We start from the raw sequence: 19,853 nt of genomic DNA, 5'->3' as shown, positions 1-19,853 counted from the left end.
CATAGCCGTTGTGCTCCTATGATAGGCCATTTCCGCTCGACACAGTGTGCATACAACAACTGTCAAGTGTTTTGCTTTTTTCGCTGTGCTTATCCCACACTTGAAAGGATGTACCAATGCTGAATGTGGCTTCTGGATTTCACTCAAAAGACCAGACCGTAGTTACTTTTCCTTTTATTTTCCTTTAGTTTGCAACAGTTTTTCCAACGAAGAAACAGCTTCTTTTTTCTTCTTTAGTCTTTTTAGCAGTCTTTAGCAGTGTTAGACTTAAGTAGACTTTAGTTTCTTTAGCTGTCATTAGCTGTCTTTAGTAGCCTTTAGCTTCTATAGTAGCCTTTAGCTTCTTTAGTAGGTGAAAAACCTTTAAGGACAAAGCACCACAAGATTAACATGCTGTAAAAAATCAATCAATTATCAATACCATAATTTACAATTATTAATTGGGCTATCAAACTACTAACCATTAAACAAGTGCAAGAAAATGGACACATCTTTTCCCTTTAAGTTAAAACAGATTTAAATAAATTGTCTCAACATAAATGCACCAAGATACATATAAAATACATTTAAACCCAGAAACACAATAGATAAATGCAGCAGAAAACCCAATATGCAAATACATAAATACCTAACCATTAACCACCTATTTAGATACATATTTAAAATCCATATTCAATATAAATATATTATTAATTTAGCAGTGAAACACTCAATCTTAAACGCTGTCTACTGGTAGAAAAATGCCCCTTTTTCTATGCCCTCACCAGCAGCCAATAATCCAACACAGTTAAATCCAACACTTTAAGTTGAGCGACTTCACCCTCCTGATGAAGCAAACTGCTCCAACATTTATCAAACTAAGCAAAGAATATCAACACTTCCTTACTAAACAACAGTTACACACACACCGTGTGTATTTAGCCTCCAGACTAAGCACGCTACATGCACACAACTCCCCCGAACCCCCCATCTCACCAGCGCAACAGGTGCGCCACACCCACAAAGAGAAATAAAGTGCAATCTTACCGGCTGTCCGTTCATCTTTTGGTTTTGGTACACTTTTGGCACAACTCTGGGTTATCTGTAATGAACTAAACCTTTCTCCACTCTGCGCTGGCGTCTTTTGTACTCCTTGATTTGACACAGCGGTCTAATTACCGGGCTCGCGCACCAGCAGATGAGACGGGAGCGCGCCGCGTTATACCTGCGCGTGAACGTAAACTGATCGGCTCTGATCGTATAAGCCGACTGGCCGAAATAATGCCGAATTATATACATTTCCTGGGGTTGCCTAGGTGAATAGGGATGCGGATGTGCTCTAAGATAAAATATAATTTTATTAAGTGGGGTTTGGCTGGTTGCTCAGCAGCCACGGTTGCGAGCTCGCGCGTCAGCTGACGAGACAGCTGTTCGCCGCTACAACATTATTAGGCCGTTTATTGAAATACTCCCACACTTTTGACGACTTTTGGCGTGCTTTTTTCCCCTCGCTCGCACCGCTCGCATCATCTGCTTTGCGCTCCGCCATGACGGTAGTGTGACGTAAATATGCGACGCGTCGACGCACAAAAACGGCGTCGACGTATTTACGTAACCGATGACGTGGACTACGTCGACGCGTCGTTTCAGCCTTAGTGTGGAATGTTAAAAAAGGCATGATCAAGTACAATTATTCACAGAACAATGGTAGGTAAGAAACACTTATTTATTATTTACTGTCTGGAATGGACTTATGCTGTCTTTGATTAAGTTGAAGTCGAGTGGTAATTGTTTTTTAGCGACACCTATTGGTCATCATGGCGCAGTAAGCGGAATGATGCAGAGACGTTTGTTACTGTATACTTTTTAATACGCTTCTGCGTTGTTTGTATTGTTAACAATCTGTTCAGCTTTGCACAAGTAAACACATTGTAGGGCCACTTGTATCAGAGCGCTTATATCAAAGAGTTTAGATGCAAGCTGAAATAATCTTATACTTGTTTTTTTGCTGATATCAGACTGATATCAATATCAGATCAGGACACCCCTAAGAGATATATGCTTTCACGAGACTCCCAAAATCCTACAGATTGGTTAATCTCTTTTTAAAAAAAGAAAGTAATGTAATGTAAATGTCTGCTTACTTGCTAAATATTGCAACAATTTTGCTAGATTGGCAACAATGATACCTCCTTCTCTGTCTTCTTACTCTGTGGCAGACCAGGTGTTAATGAACAAGGGCAAACAGGTATCTCCAAATCTATTTGCGGTGACCTGCAACAGATTAATTACCAAAAAAACACTTTAGCAGGAAAGTGTTGCACGCCAGCATTAAGTGTACTTTTATAACTTGAAGACAAAAATCTGACAGTAATTGAGATTCAGTGCAGTAAAATATCACTCCACTAGGTTTGTTTATTCAAGGTCTGTGAATCTGCATAATCAAATTAATTGGTCTCTCTGTTCCTCTTTCTTTCTTTACAGTTCAATTTCAGACATCTTTGCACCAGACACTTCCTTAAATTGGTGAGTCATTTCCACTGCCTAATAATACAATCTCATTCTTATTATTCCATTCACCCTTTTTCCAGTGGATGTAATTGCAGATCCATATTTGGAACTGGACTAGACTGCTAAGTCTGAACCATTGTTTGTAAAAAATAAATACTTTAATTTGTCCGTCAAACAAGGCATGAAATACTGGTAATGTCACATCTTGTGCTGGAAAGTTTTAGTCAGTCCTAGCGTGTGTTTGTGTTTTTGTCATGAAATGAGGACAATGGAAGCGAAAAGCGGTAAGAAATGGATGGATGGATGATGGGTGGGCTGGGCAAGGTAGCTGTAGCATTGGTTCTAAGGAGGTATGCATGGCACTTTCAATTCCGGTCACAAACTGCACTGTGACATTAAGCCGTACTTATTCACATACAAGGGTGGTGCTGCATTGCATCCACACAAGGTACACCTGTGTAATCTAATGAGATGCAGTACAACAATAATGAAAAAAGCACTGTCAGAGAAGTGCGGTGGTTGTCCTTCAACTGCACTATGTCATACTAAGAATTGAGCACAAAACGATTCATATTTATATTGTAGCAAGTTTATTCTAAAAAGAGTAAACCCTTAAACAATAACAACTTCCTGGATGCCGTAGCACAGCCACAACAGTTTCACACAGATGAGGTAGAGCGGGACAAGAAGTATGACACACAAAAAAAAATATTCAAGATTGATTTTCAGAATAAAAGGCTTATCTAATAAAGTTTTGCGTGTGTTAAAACATGTGCAAACTTGATAGCACACGCAAAGCTGATCTACCGTATTTTTCGGACCATAGGGCGCACCCGAATAAAAGGCACATTGCCGAGTAGTGGGTCTATTCAGATCTATTTTAATACAAAAGGCGATTATTGGATTATTGTTTGGATTTTACTGACATCAAGTCCGGCTCACATCCCGCCCATTAAACATACGTGGTGGTCATGCTAGATCTGTTCTCAATGGGTACTTGGCACCATTTAGCCTTTCTCAAAGAAATATGCCCTATGCTTGCGTTGTTTTTGGCTGTACAAATTGTTCAAATCACGAACTTCAGAGTTCCTCGAAAGGTAATCAAAAAGGGTGGAAGAGTGTAAGATTTTACAAAACTACGACAAGAAAAGCATGCAGATAACACTCCAGTCCAAGGAAGCAGAGTCGAAGAATACATGAGTTTGCAAGGGTCATTTTGTTAAAGGTTTGTTTGATATACCCTGTAATGTTTATTATTTCCCATTTAAGTATTATCTTAATATTATTTGTATTCAACACGTTTGCTACGAGTGTTTCGAAAAGCAACAACTTAGCCAGTTTAGAAGAAAGCAAATGTGAACAAAACCTAAAAGACTAAGTTTTTACCAAAGGCAGCAATCATAAATGAAGCTTTCAGCACATACGCAATGTTGACATCTATAGTTATATTTTGATAAAGACGAGGAAAAACACGCTACTCGTAAACGGCACGTGCAACAGCAACAAACATGGCTGTAGACGCGAAGTTAAATCACGAAATGCAGCCTTACCCGAGCATAAACTATGTATATTAATCCTGAAGAGTCTTGATATCAATTTCCTTGACCCAGCCACACACAAAGAAGTTGTAGACCTCCATGCTTTTCCAAGTTTTCATCTGTTTTGTTGCGGAAAATGGCGCTTGGAGCACAATCGTGCGATATGTCTGGAAAGGTGATCGATGTATAATCCTTGATATCACTCGACAAATTTATTTTTGACAAAGTATAGGGAAACACTATTGCGTAGTTTGCATTTTTGCTCGTATCTGCTTTTTGCAAGAAGATTTAAAGGCCTACTGAAATGCGATTTTCTTATTTAAACGGGGATAGCAGGTCCATTCTATATGTCATACTTGATCGTTTCGCGATATTGCCATATTTTTGCTGAAAGGGTTTAGTAGAGAACATCGGCGATAAAGTTTGCAACTTTTGGTCGCTGATAAAAAAGCCTTGCCTGTACAGGAAGTAGCAGACGATATGCGCGTGACGTCACAGGTTGTGGAGCTCCTCACATCTGCACATTGTTTACAATCATGGCCACCAGCAGCGAGAGCGATTCGGACCGAGAAAGCGACGATTTCCCCATTAATTTGAGCGAGGATGAAAGATTTGTGGATGAGAAAAGTGAGAGTGAAGGACTAGAGGGCAGTGGGAGCGATTCAGATAGGGAAGATGCTGTGAGAGGCGGGTGGGACCTGATATTCAGCTGGGAATGACTAAAACAGTAAATAAACACAAGACATATATATATATATACTCTATTAGCCACAACACAACCAGGCTTATATTTAATATGCCACAAATTAATCCCGCATAACAAATACCTCCCCCCTCCCGTCCATATAACCCGCCAATACAACTCAAACACCTGCACAACACACTCAATCCCACAGCCCAAAGTACCGTTCACCTCCCCAAAGTTCATACAGCACATATATTCCCCAAAGTCCCCAAAGTTACGTACGTGACATGCACATAGCGGCACGCACGTACAGGCAAGCGATCAAATGTTTGGAAGCCGCAGCTGCATGCATACTCACAGTACCGTGTCTGCGTATCCAACTCAAAGTCCTCCTGGTAAGAGTCTCTGTTGTCCCAGTTCTCCACAGGCCAATGGTAAAGCTTGACTGTCATCTTCCGGGAATGTAAACAATGAAACACCGGCTGTGTTTGTGTTGTTGCTGGAGCCGCCCGCAATACACCGCTTCCCACTTACAGCTTTCTTTTTTGCTGTCTCCATTGTTCATTGAAGAAATTGCAAAAGATTCACCAACACAGATGTCCAGAATACTGCGGAATTTTGCGATGAAAACAGACGACTTGATAGCTGGCCACCATGCTGTCCCAAAATGTCCTCTAGAATCCGTGACGTCACGCGCAGACGTCATCATACCGAGACGTTTTCAGCAGGATATTTCGCGCGAAATTTAAAATTGCACTTTAGTAAGCTAACCCGGCCGTATTGGCATGTGTTGCAATGTTAAGATTTCATCATTGATATATAAACTATCAGACTGCGTGGTCGGTAGTAGTGGGTTTCAGTAGGCCTTTAAGCCTCTTTTGTACTCGGATAGTTTGAGCGCTGCTTGCTGTAAGATAGCCATCTTGGCTTGGTTGACCACCACTGGTTATATTTCGATGTTTTTTTTCTGTATTTAAAACCCTTCCTTGTGTTTTACATAACATGTAATGGTGGTTCTTTGGTCAAAATGTTGCATAGATTATGTTTTACACACCATTTTCAAGCCGCTTTCTGACCGTTTCTTTACGATGCACCGTTTTGTGGGTGGTATATAAGTGGCTCCATTTTGACAGTGTCTTCTCCCAGTCATCTTTTGTTGTACTGGTAGTTTTCAGAGTCTACTGACAGAAAATGTTAACTTTATGCTACTTTATAATAGAAATTGCAATAGTGGAAGATTAATGCCACACAACAAGAGGATAGAGAAAAAATAGGAGCTTATTCGTGTGGGCTACAATTGCGGGCACCCACAAACTTTCAGAACTTGTGAAGATCCCAAATAACAGCAGTAGCCAAAGGTAAGAAAATTAGGTTTTGCATAATAGGTTGAAACAAACTGCCTGATAATGTCTCCTAATAGGTGCCATTTTGAGGTCCTTATACACATACCACAAATAATTCCCATATGTTGAAAACACAGCACGCTTGACTACTGTGGCCATTATGCGCCGACAATCTTTCAAGCGGTATGGCTTCGTAACTTACCAAAGTCGTACTAAAATATTTTGACAGATATTTGAGCGCTGTGCGTAATGCTCTCAATGAAACATGAACATTTTGGCTTGCTTGTTATCCTGTACTTGCTAGCATCATTTACTGAACAGGCTTCAATCCGTAGTCCACATGTATCTCTTTGCCATCTACGGGTCACACTTATTATTACACCATGTACCAAATTAAATTGCTTCGAGGTCGGTAAGCACAACCAAAATGAATAGGTATATTAGGCGCACTGGGTTGTAAGGCGCAGAGTTGATTTTTGAGAAAATTAAAGGATTTTACAGTGTATTGACAGGGTCTTAAAATGTCTTAAATCCAACAATTTGAATTTAATTCCTTAAAATGTCTACAATTCTCCTAAAATCTCATAAAAGCTCCTTTATTTTAAGGCACTTATGTTTCAGTTTTGCACACATTTCCATGAATTTAATAAATGTGATGGGAATTTCTTATTACAAATGCAGTTTTTTAAAGTTTTAAGTGATAAACACTTATTTAGTGAAACGAAAAGAAATGTAGAACTGCATCAATATACATATATTAGAGATGCATCAATAATCGATTTTTAATCGAATTCTAGCTCCTGAATCGTAATAGTAATTGAATTGTGAGGTGGCCAAAGATTCGCTCTCCTAGAGGATTGTGTCTCTTAAGTGGGCCAAATAATATGCGCAAGCCATTTTTAGCGTGTCTGACCTCATGAATATGCAAAATCTATGCTGATTATTAGAATGCCCACAACACTGGGAGGATAACATGCAAATCTGATTATTTAACACACTGTGTGACTTATCAAGACTGAAACTGTTCTGCGGCCGCTGTTTTGCATTTTTATTTAGTATGTCTAAAAAGTATGTGCAATCTGTCAGTTGCACAGAAATAGCTGTGGGAAAGGAGGCGAACGAGCTGCAGCTCTGTCTTACATGTGCTTGTCAACATATATGGACTGTCAAATATAAAGGTATTAAACAAATCGTTTATTCGGTGTACAATTTTATAGTTGAAAGCTGCTGGATGACTTAAGGGGCTGATCAAAACAAATTCAATTGATGTGTTTTGGTGCTGCTGTTGTTTTTTTTAAAATGGCGATTGTTTTTTTATTGAGGAAATATATTATTATAGTATAGCTCCTATATGAAAAAAATATCGCATTTTTCGGTGTATAGGTCGCTTCGGAGTATAAGTCGCACCGGCCGAAAATGCATAATAAAGAAGAAAAAAAACATATAAGTCGCACTGGAGTATAAGTCGCATTTTTGGGGGAAATTTATTTGATAAAACCCAACACCAAGAATAGACATTTGAAAGGCAATTTAAAATAAATAAAGAATAGTGAACAACAGGCTGAATAAGTGTACATTATATGACGCATGAATAACCAACAGAGAACGTGCCTGGTATGTTAACGTAACATATTATGGTAAGAGTCATTCAAATAACTATAGCATTTAGAACAGGGGTGGGCAATTAATTTTTACCGGGGGCCGCATAAGCAACCCGAGCACGGCTGGAGGGCCACACCGACAATATTTTAATTAAATTTGATATACCGTAAGATTAATAATAATAATAATAGTTTAATTTAACCTAACTTAACTTTATACAAAAGCAGATTGCTTTTGATGGTTTTATTTTTAACACTGTCTTACACAACACTTCCTGATGTATAATACAATGCAAAAATGTAAATTTCTGCACAGGGTTAATTTCTGTCACTTTATTCTGCATTATCCAACATTTTTCCCCGTCAGATTTGGACAACCATCTGTTGTTAAAAATCGTTTTTAATCATATTTATTTTATATCGTTTTTTATATTGTTTTTATATGTAATTGTTTTTTGTTTTTATTCAGTCATTGGTGGAGCTAAGGATAATTTTTGAATATTGTTTTTAATATTGTTGTGCAGCACTTTGGAAACATTTTGTTGTTTAAATGTGCTATATAATTAAAGTGGATTGGATTGGATTGTCACACCTGCCAGCTTGTCCCATTTCAGTCCTAACATGTCCAAACACGCATTTAACTATGTGAACAAGTCATTACCTGTGGTTGTCTCTTTAATTGACTGCATGGCTGCCAGCTCCTTCGTGATTTGAAAGTTTGTAGTTATCCCACGTAAGAAGATGAGCAGCTGGGCGGTGTTACGTACATCACAGCTCTCATCCAAAGCCAGCGAAAAACAGTCTAAGTCTCCGACATATCAGCGCAACAGTCCAATAAGCACTCCTTAATAAACTCTCCGTCAGAAAACGCCTTACTTTTTCTGGTGATTTTGTGAGAAATGATGAAACATGTCCTGACAGCTGCATCTCTGGGGGTGTGAAATTTGGCAAAAAGTCCTTGTTGGGTTTGCAGTTTTACCATCAACGCATCAGCCTCCCTTGCGCGCTCTTCATCGGACAGATTCCGGTATTTTTCCTCGTGCAGTGTAGTGGCGATTCAAATGATATTCTTTAAACACAGCAACCTGTGCACCACATTAAGCACGCAGCTGTGCCTTTAATTTCTGTAAAGAAATACTTGGCAGTCCATGTCTTGTTGAAAACACGGCATTCGTCATCAACTTTTCTCTTTTTAGCGTCTCTTCACTTGTCGCTGTGCACCTTCACTCACAGGTTACACCCGGACATACGCCCATAAATAACACGTTTCATAATAAAAGCAGCACAGTTGTATTGCACGCATGACATAGATGTTTTTTAAACTTTATTTTGTAATTTGTGATTTCCGCTGTTCACATTCACTCACAATCACACACACGCATACGTCCACACGGAAGTAATACAAATAACGCTTTTCAAAACAAAAGCAGCACCGTTGTATTGCACACTCGACATAGATACTTTTTTAAAATTGATTTTGTAATTTATGATTGGCTTCATGCGGGCCGGACAGGGACGCACAAAGGGCCGGATGTGGCCCGCGGGCCACAGAATGCCCAGGTCTGATTTAGAACATGCTATACGTTTACCAAACAATCTGTCAATCCTAATCGCTAAATCCGATGAAATTGTATACGTCTAGTCTCTTGCGTGAATGAGCTAAATAATATTTTTTGATATTTTACGGTAATGTGTTAATAATTTCACACACTCCTGAGTATAAGTCGCACACCCGGCTGAACTATAAAAAAAAACTGCGACTTATAGTCCGAAAAATACGGTACTTGCAATATGCATTTTACAGTATTTGGATCATTGTGCTGCGGTGTTGTGATGGTCCACCGGTTCCCCACAGAGCACATCGTCAGCGTGCTAGAAATAGTTTCTATTGTCTCGATTGTGATTGTTTTAGTACCTGGTGAACCATAAGTTAAAAGTTAAAGTACGACTGATAGTCACACACACACACTAGGTGTGGTGAAATTACTCTCTGCATTTGACCCATCCCCTTGTTCCAACCCCTGGGAGGTGAGGGGAGCAGTGAGCAGCAGCGGTGGCCGCGCTCGGGAAATCATAAATTCATAATCATAATCATAAGTTTCACATAGCCGTGCCGCACTCTGGAGCAGCCAGTGATGGAGGAGCAAACAGCAAACTAATAGCACAGTGCAACGCAACTGTACTGAATACAATTTAGGCGTGAGATTACATCATGAGTCATTGCAGTACATTTTAATATGAGCGGTTGCTAAAGAAATATATTTCTAAATGCAAAATAAGTGGCCATTTTACACTGGTGGCTGCTGTAGACAAGGTAAAACACTACTCTATCACACACATTTTTATGGCTGATAACACAGGTTTGACCGTATGTATACTGTATATTGCCCAGTTTGTTCATTCCTAATGTCTCAAATTATATTAGAGAAGGATCAGTACATTGCGGTTGTCGACAGGTTATAAATAGCCATTGGCCAGTAACATTAGTGGTATAGGGCATATCATCAGATTTTTGGATCCAAGCCAGGTCGTTGACATAGTTTTTTCACATTTTATTTGGATTATTTGTTTTCACATGATCATTTATCCTCTTATTTAACAGACCCGTTGCTGTGATTTTGTTGTATGTCTTACCTACACTGACAAAAACTTCCATTCATGTACTGGTGTATGTTAGTTGCTATGGTATGAACCCAGGTTAATACTGCCATGCTTTAGTTTTGATGTTTACTGTGCACTAAACAGGAAGTCACTGGACACGTTTTATTTCTGTGTAACTAGACATTAGGTTATGTTGCTCTTGTGGTTGGTTAACAATACTTTAGCACATGCGGACCTGAGTTTTCATAGAAATTACCCTTTTGATCGCAAATGTTGTTGACAAAAACGGACTAGCATGTTTGTTGACATCTTAAAGAGGCACGTTTTGGTAATAAGAGGAAACCGCTAGACCAGGACTTGATGAGTGGGGTTTTCAACATAAATGGTTTCCACTGTATTTGGCATTTTAGTCACTGCCATGTCCTTCCAGAACTGGAGTCAGTTTGTTGATTCGTGATCACTTCCCCTTGAAAAGCCGCAGCCTCGCTCTTAGTCTCTAGGGTCAGAGCTGTATTTTCTTCCCACACGCAAAACGTCATTTTTGTGAAGGAGCCACAAGTTTTCAATAGGATGTCAGTGAGATGGGGGCCAAGTTGTGGGACATTTAAAGCATTTGGTGGCCTGCCCATATCACTTGAATGTGGACATGAAGCATGGGGCTTGTAAAATATCCCCCTTGGATTAGGTACCCCCCCCAGACTTCCTACAACTACCAATTGTACTTCTTTTTTTTTTTTTTTAACTATTTCCTTGTTTGTCGTTGAATACTTTAGGCCAGTAGGGTTTTAAGGTGTATGTTTTTGCAGTGAGCATTAGAATAATAAGCTAGTGGAGATTCTGAGGACGTTTTGCCACAGCACTTCTATTGACGGAAGTGTGCAAGGAGGAAGCGTAATCTCCACATTGCAGACTTGCATGTTTGGCAGGTCAAGTGTTATGTTTTTAATTTAAGCCGCCGCTGCCTGATCACCACCCAAGGACCTGGACAATTTTTAAAGTTTACACAGCTTCCACAACAACGATGATAATGGACTCTGACAGAAAACAAGCACCTAAATTCAGCATCAACACTACTATGTTCCAAGGAACGACTAAACAAGAGGACCTAGATTCAGGATTGCATCCACCTACACTTATAGAGATTATTGAAACAACATCAAAGATTGTTGAACAAGAAAACATGGAACTAAAAAATTTCTGCAACAAAGATCACAAAAACCAGGATTTGGAAAATGATATAGATCCAGATACAAATTTTTTCTCCCACTTCAGTAATAATTGTTTTTATTATACGGATGATGAATATAACAGCAACATTAAATGTGATAACAAATTGTCAATTATTCATTTTAATAGCAGAAGCTTGTATGCAAACTACAACAATATTAAGAACTTTTTGGAACACATCAACGAACCCTTCAAAGTGATTGCTGTCACGGAAACATGGATTGATGATAAAAAAGGAATAGATTTTGATCTGGATGGATATGAACTAAACTACATCAACAGAAACAACAAAAATGGAGGAGGAGTAGCTGTGTACGTGATGAAGAACCTGAACTACAAAGTGGTAAAAAACATGTCATTTGCTATAGATAATATTTTAGAATGTATAACAATTGAAATATGTCAGGAAAAAAGCAAAAACATATTCATCAGTTGTATATATAGATCACCTAAGTCAAGTATAGAAACATTTGAAGAATGGATCAAGGCTACTTACATGGACAATGGTCAAAGAATAATTTTCTTATGTGGTGACTTTAATATTGACTTATTGAACCCTAACAAGCAAAAGTCTATTGATGACTTCATTGATACAATGTACAGCATCAGTTTATATCCTAAAATCACAAAGCCAAGCAGAATTACAGGACACTGTGCCACGCTTATTGATAATATTTTTACCAATGATTTTGATAATAACACTACAAGTGGTCTACTTATAACCGATGTTAGTGATCATCTGCCAGTTTTTACAATATATGATGGAAACTACAAGAAGAACATGGAAGACAAAAGGACATTTCGAAGACTGTGCACAGAGAAGAGGATGATTGCTTTCAAAATTGAGCTACAAATGCAAGATTGGGACAATGTGTACAATGAAAATGAGGTTGATGAAGCATATGAACATTTCTTAAACAAGTTCATAATACTTTATAACAAACATTGTCCATGGATACAACTCAGTAATAAGCAGAGAAAGAATAATCAACCATGGATGACAAAAGGATTAAAAAATGCTTGTAAGAAGAAGAATACACTATATAGGAAATGTATAGCACAAAGAACTACAGAGGCAGAAATTAAGTACAAAAAGTATAAAAACAAGTTAACATACATACTACGATTATGTAGAAAAGAATACTACAGTGAATTATTGGACAAGAACAAAACTAATATGAGAGCAACATGGGGCATCCTCAATAGCATTATTAAAAATGGCACTAAGAGGGACTACCCTCAATACTTCTTAGACGGAAATAAAAAAAATGACAACATAAAGGAAGTAGTTGAAAGCTTCAATAATTATTTTGTAAATATTGGACCAAAATTGGAAGAAAGGATTCCAGACCCAGTTTCAATTGAGGACTATAATGATACCATAGAGCGAAATCCCAACTCCATGTTCCTCAGTAATGTGACACAGGAGAAAATAGTTACAATCGTGAAAAAATGTAAATCCAAGACTTCAACTGATTGTAATGAAATTGATATAGAAACGATAAAAAAGGTTATTGAAGAGATCTCAGGACCATTAATGTATATTAGTAACCTATCATTTCAAACAGGTACATTTCCAAACAAAATGAAAATAGCTAAAGTTGCACCAATTTACAAGACTGGCGACAAACATCAATTTACAAACTATAGACCTGTTTCTTTACTTCCACAATTTTCTAAAATCATTGAAAAACTGTTCAATAACAGATTAGAGAGTTTCATAAATAAAAATAGAATACTCGAAGAAAATCAATATGGATACAGAGCTAATGTTTCAACTTCGATGGCTTTATTGAAATTACAGAAGAAATTACCAATGCTATAGATAATAAAAAATGTGCGGCAGCAGTTTTTATGGATCTAACTAAAGCATTTGACACAATTAATCACAATATTTTAATCAAAAAACTAGAACGATATGGCATCAGAGGGTTAGTCTTAAACTGGATAAGAAGTTATCTAATGAACAGGAAACAATACGTGAAGGTAGGCGAACACACCTCTACAACGCTAAATATATCCTGTGGTGTACCTCAGGGATCAATACTAGGACCTAAATTATTCAATCTATATATAAATGACATTTGTAAAGTTACAAAAGATTTAAAGTTAGTACTATTTGCGGATGATACAACAGCGTTTTGTTCAGGAGAGAACACACAGAATATACTACAAATAATAACAGAAGAAATTAACAAATTAAAAAGATGGTTTGACAAAAACAGACTATCGTTGAATCTCAGTAAAACTAAAATAATGCTATTTGGTAACAGTAGAAGAGAAAGTCAAACACAAATACAAATAGACGGAATAGAAATTGAAAGAGTAAATGAAACCAAATTTCTAGGTATAATGATTGATGATAAATTGAACTGGAAATCTCACGTAAAAAATATACAACATAAAGTAGCAAGAAACACGTCAATAATGAATAAAGCAAAACATGTTCGAGACTAAAAATCACTTCATATTCTCTACTGCTCACTAGTGTTACCATATCTGAGTTATTGTGCAGAAATATGGGGAAATAATTACAAAAGTACACTTCATTCATTAACGGTGTTACAAAAAAGATCAGTTAGAATAATACATAATGTTGGATATAGAGAACACACAAATCCTTTATTTATTGAATCAAAGATTCTGAAATTCTACGACATAGTGAATTTGCAAACAGCTAAAATTATACACAAAGCAAACTATAACCTGCTACCCAAGAATATACAACAATTCTTCTCAAAAAAAGAGGAGAAATATAATCTTAGGGAGAAATGTAATTTAAAACATTTGTATGCACGTACAACACTTAAGACCTTCAGTATATCAGTATGTGGAATTAAATTATGGAATGGATTAAGCAAAGCAATCAAACAATGTACTAATATGATCCACTTCAAGAAACTCTTCAAACTTAAAGTGTTTACAAAGTACAAAGAAGAAGAACCATGATAAACATTCTGAATTTATTTAACTTATCCATTCTTTCATTATTTCACTCACAAAATAATCTTACTTATCTCAACATATGAAATGTAACTTACTTCACCAATTATTATTTATTTACTTATTTTATTGTGATTACTTATGGAGTATATTGTGAATAAATTGAGAACAGGAAGTGAACAAAAGTTTTAGCAACTGTTATGTAAAAAAAAAGGGGTAGGATTAAATAAGCTCTGCTTCTTCCTACTCCTTTTCGAACATGTTGAAAAGAGAAACTGGAGATTGTGATGTATCATGTTGTATACTTGCATGTTCGAAATAAACTCAAACTCAAACCCTGCTCTGTTGTTACTCCGACGTCTACTTCCCACATATTGATTTCTAGCCCAAATTCCAGCGCTGGAATGTTTGTTTTTCTGCCAATACAGTCAGCATAAAGAGACATGAGACACCTTGTCACTTGTCTGTAGGCTGATATCAATCTCTCCCCCTCTCGTATGCTGAGGGCCCCCCTGTATGTCAAGATTTAACAGGTTCCACATGTGGTCTTTACGATTCATTGGTGGTTCACCACGCGTGTCATCTCAATGACCTGTTCCCCGGAGAACCTTTTTGGACTGTTTCTGTGGAGAAACAAATCCCCTCACGCTGCTGGAACCTTACCCCCAAAAAATGTGACACCATTTATCCTCAAGTAGTGGCCTCAACCGTAATAGACACCATGTTCACTTAAATAGCTACAAATATCGTTACACTATTTAGGGACATTTACACAAAGTGGTATAGTTTGGTGCGGTACACAATATCGTGACTTGATTAGCATGTAAGCTGCATTGGCTATGCAAACCAAGGAGCAGCAGTGCACTCACTTGTAAATTCAACTAATGTGACACAATACAATGTGGTGCTTGAAAATCGATTCACATCAAATATCATTTGTTTTATTCCAACTTTAAATCTTTTCTTAATTTTTGATAATCGATTTTTCAATTATTAGTATTTTTTTAATCTATTTTGGAATTAAAACAAACAATTATTATTCATACTGTTGATTTTATAAATTGTTGTTTTTTATTTTTTAGTATCGCATTTAATAAGTATTATTTTTGTATGTGTTCTAATTTTTTTTGTAAATTTCTTGCTCAGATTTGGTTGGAGTTGGAGTTCTTATACAAAACCCAAAACCAGTGAAGTTGGCACATTCTGTAAATCGTAAATAAAAACAGAATACAATGATTTGCAAATCCTTTTCAACCCATTTTCAATTGAATAGACTGCAAAGACAAGATACTCAACGTTCAAACTGGAAAACTTTATTTTTTGCAAATATTAGCTAATTTGGAATTTGATGCCTGGAACATTTTCCAAAAAAGCTGGCACAAATGGCAAAAAAGACTGAGAAAGTTAAGGAATGCTCATCAACACTTATTTGGAACACCCCACTGGTGAATAGGCTAATTGGGAACAGGTGGGTGCCATGATTGGGTGTAAAAGCAGCTTCCATGAAATGCGCAGTCATTCACAAACAAGGATGGAGCGAGGGTCACCACTTTGTGGACTAATGCGTGAAAGAGTGCGGGTACTAGACTGGCCTGCCTGTAGTCCAGACCTGTCTCCCATTGAAAATGTGTGCCGCAATATGAAGCCTAAAATACCACAACGTAGAACATTAAATATCTTGTCTTTGCAGTGTATTCAATTGAATATAAGTTGAAAAGGATTTGCAAATCATTGTATTCTGTTTTTATTTGTATTTTTATTTTATTTTACAATGTGCCAACTTCACTGGTTTTGGGTTTTGTATAAGATTGATAAACGTTTTGTGAGTTATAAATACAATTTTAAAAATGTGTTTTCTTTTGGCCAACACTGTGTGTATAAGTTGTACGTCAGTAGCCAAGAGGAGCTTTTGTAACCTGTCACCTGTTTTGAAAAGTTTTTATTACAAATTATATACCAAGCATATCGTGTTGAATTGCAAATCGATTCTCAAATTGAGAATCGAATCATCACCCCAAGAATCGGAATCAATTGAATCGTGTGATGCCCAAAGATTCCCACTTCTACTGTGTTGACATTATTTGTAAACAAGGAACACAAGCGCTTCACAGCCATTACCGCACAAAGGCCTGATCTACTAAGATCCAAATAACAATTACTAAATAGCGTACAAAACAAAATATTGCAAGTACATTAGTAGGCGTGTTGCATGTGATATATTAAAGGCCTACTGAAACCCACTACTACCGACCACGCAGTCTGATAGTTTATACAGTATATCAATGATGAAATCTTAACATTGCAACACATACCAATACGGCCGGGTTAGCTTACTAAAGTGCAATTTTAAATTTTGCGCGAAATATCCTGCTGAAAACGTCTCGGTATGATGACGTCAGTGCGTGACGTCACAGATTGTGGAGGACATTTTGGGACAGCATGGTGGCCAGCTATTAAGTCGTCTGTTTTCATCGCAAAATTCCACAGTATTCTGGACATCTGTGTTGGTGAATCTTATGCAATTTGTTCAATGAACAATGGAGACAGCAAAGAAGAAAGCTGTAGGTGGGAAGCGGTGTATTGCGGCCGGCTCCAGCAACAACACAAACACAGCCGGTGTTTCATTGTTTACATTCCCGGAAGATGACAGTCAAGCTTTACCATTGGCCTGTGGAGAACTGGGACAACAGAGACTCTTACCAGGAGGACTTTGAGTTGGATACGCAGACACGGTACCGTGAGTACGCATGCAGCTGCGGCTTCCAAACATTTGATCGCTTGCCCGTACGTGCGTGCCGCTATGTGCATGTCACGTATGTAACTTTGGGGACTTTGGGAAAATATCTGTGCTGTATGAACTTTGGGGAGGTGAACGGTACTTTGGGCTGTGGGATTGAGTGTGTTGGGCAGGTGTTTGAGTTGTATTGGCGGGTTATATGGACGGGAGGGGGGAGGTGTTTGGTATGCGGTATTAATTTGTGGCATATTAAATATAAGCCTGGTTGTGTTGTGGCTAATAGAGTATATATATGTATTGTGTTTATTTACTGTTTTAGTCATTCCCAGCTGAATATCAGGTCCCACCCGCCTCTCACAGCATCTTCCCTATGTGAATCGCTCCCACTGTCCTCTAGTCTTTCACTCTCACTTTCCTCAAATCTTTCATCCTCGCTCTCGCTGCTGGTGGCCATGATTGTAAACAATGTGAGGCGCTCCACAACCTGTGACGTCACGCTACTCGTCTGCTACTTCCGGTACAGGCATGGCTTTTTTATCAGCGACCAAAAGTTGCGAACTTTATCGTCGATGTTCTCTACTAAATCCTTTCAGCAAAAATATGGCAATATCGCGAAATGATCAAGTATGACACATAGAATGGACCTGCTATCCCCGTTTAAATAAGAATATCGCATTTCAGTAGGTCTTTAAGACTGTGTGCACAATTAATAGCAAGTGCAAAAGTAGTGCAGACCGCCCTATTTAAAGTAGGTTTTTGCATGTATTTCACCGGCTGTGCCAACTGTACATGTTCTTACTTGATGTGCTAAATATAGACATGTATTTAGAATATTGAACAGTTTCAGCCTTGATAAATCACATTGCGAGTGCTAAATGTTTATATATGCATTGCATCCTCACAGTATTGTAGGTGTCAACATATCATTTGCATATACTGTATTTTACGGTCTATAGAATGCATCAGTATTTAAGCTGCACCTACAAAATTTTAGAAGGAAAAAATATGTTTACATATATTAGCCAAACCAGACTACAGTATAAGCCGCAGATGTATACCGGTACGAAAGATGTAAATGTATATTTACATACCTTAATTGTGCCTGTAACATGGCAGTAAAACGGCTGATCAAACAAAACGGAAGTCATTGCCATGGACCAACTAGCTGGGGAGGCTAGCTCTCCAAACAGCTAAACAGACTCAATAAAACTCCACAGTGATTATTTTGGTAAAATTGCGAGACTGAAACAATACAAAAAAATACAAATTCAGCCAATGTAATAATGCTACCGTAAATTCCGTACTATAAGCCGCTACTTTTTTCTTACTCTTCGAACCCTGCGGCTTACAAGACGGTGCAGCTAATGTATGGATTTAACTTTGATAACAGCAATGGTGATAATGAATCACGGGTACAAGCGGCCAAAATTAGTTTCCTCCGTCGGGTGGCGAGGCTCTCCCTTACTGATGAAAATAATAACAAGCAAATAAACCTACAATGTGTTTTATTGATTGTGCTATGCTGCAATTTTATGAACGAGTTCGCTCACTGCAGGTGTCCTTCCATTTCGTGTTTGTTTTTTTTCAACCGGAGTGGCATTTGTCTTCCAGCTGTACATAGCATTTCGATTCGTATGGATTCTTTATTCATCACTCCAAGAAAGGTTTGTAAGTTGTACAGTATAACTAAAATGTTACGCTTACGTGGCATTGTGATGCCGGAGGTCGTCTTTTCAAGATGCAGAGGGATGTCAGGAAGCGGCTTGCAGGTGAGAATAAATGATTTATTCTGATTGCAGAACAAAATGCTGCGCGGTGCACCACGGCACAGAAAACAAGAGGGTAGCCAAAAGATGCTAACATCAAAAATGCAGACTATGAGAGAAACCAAGAACGTAACTTGTTGCGTAGGAGCAAACAAAACCAACAGACCGAATGAGGCCAGCGCGTAAACTAAATAGCCCTCTGATTAGTGCCCGGGCAACAGGTGCGCGTCCGGGACACTAACCAGAGGCAGGTGACTCTAATCTGCCGTCATGGTAACAGAAACAAACTCAAGAGGTGCTGAAAAACACAAGTGACTTGAAAACAAAAACAAAAATATGATCCGGGCAGCGGATCATAACAGTACCCCCCCCTTAAGGGACAGATTCCAGATGTCCCCTGGCAAAACTAAACCCCCCCCCAACTATAACAAAGTTCAAGAGTCAAGGGAGGGTGGAGGGAGGATTTGGCGGAGGGTCGCCAGGCCACGTGTCCCCGAATCCACCGGGGACGAGTCAGGTGGCGGCGGCGAATGGAACGCCGCTGCCGGAGGCGAGGCGGGCGACCACGGAAAGGCCACATTCGTGGCTGCCGAGAAGGTGGGCGTGAGTGGCGCCAGAAGTTCAGCAGCCGGAGAGTTCTGAGACTACGTCTCGGGTGTCGCTGTTGTTTGCGCCACTGGCGTCCATACACAAACCTCCGAGAGCGCCGCTTGCGCAGCCAGACCACTCGAGGTCGCTGAGACGACGATGAGGGCGAGAGAGCAGACGTCGCCGTGGAAGCAGGAGGAGTCGTCGTCGCCGTGGAAACAGGAAGCGTCGTCGTCGCCGTGGAAACAGGAAGCGTCGTCGTCGCCGTGGAAACAGGAAGCGTCGTCGTCGCCGTGGAAACAGGAAGCGTCGTCGCCGTGGAAACAGGAAGCCT

The 19,853-nt window shown here is 38.7% G+C and overlaps 1 protein-coding gene across 3 annotated transcripts in view; it reads left to right on the top strand.

The window, feature by feature from the left end:
• The window catches only part of rad18 (RAD18 E3 ubiquitin protein ligase), a 109,624-nt gene that overhangs the window by 75,065 nt on the left and 14,706 nt on the right, over nt 1-19,853 (top strand). For 2 of the 3 annotated variants that reach the window (XM_061932543.2, XM_061932541.2), the window contains one exon: nt 2,464-2,505. In XM_061932543.2, the coding sequence (XP_061788527.2) occupies nt 2,464-2,505 (42 nt within the window). Of the gene's footprint in view, nt 1-2,463; nt 2,506-2,570; nt 2,690-19,853 lie in introns of those variants that run through there. The other variant, XM_061932542.2, reaches the window with a different exon arrangement.

Source organism: Nerophis lumbriciformis, linkage group LG38 (genome assembly GCF_033978685.3).
Source record: "Nerophis lumbriciformis linkage group LG38, RoL_Nlum_v2.1, whole genome shotgun sequence".
Taxonomy (NCBI): domain Eukaryota; kingdom Metazoa; phylum Chordata; class Actinopteri; order Syngnathiformes; family Syngnathidae; genus Nerophis; species Nerophis lumbriciformis.
This window is presented reverse-complemented; position numbering and strand designations above follow the sequence as displayed.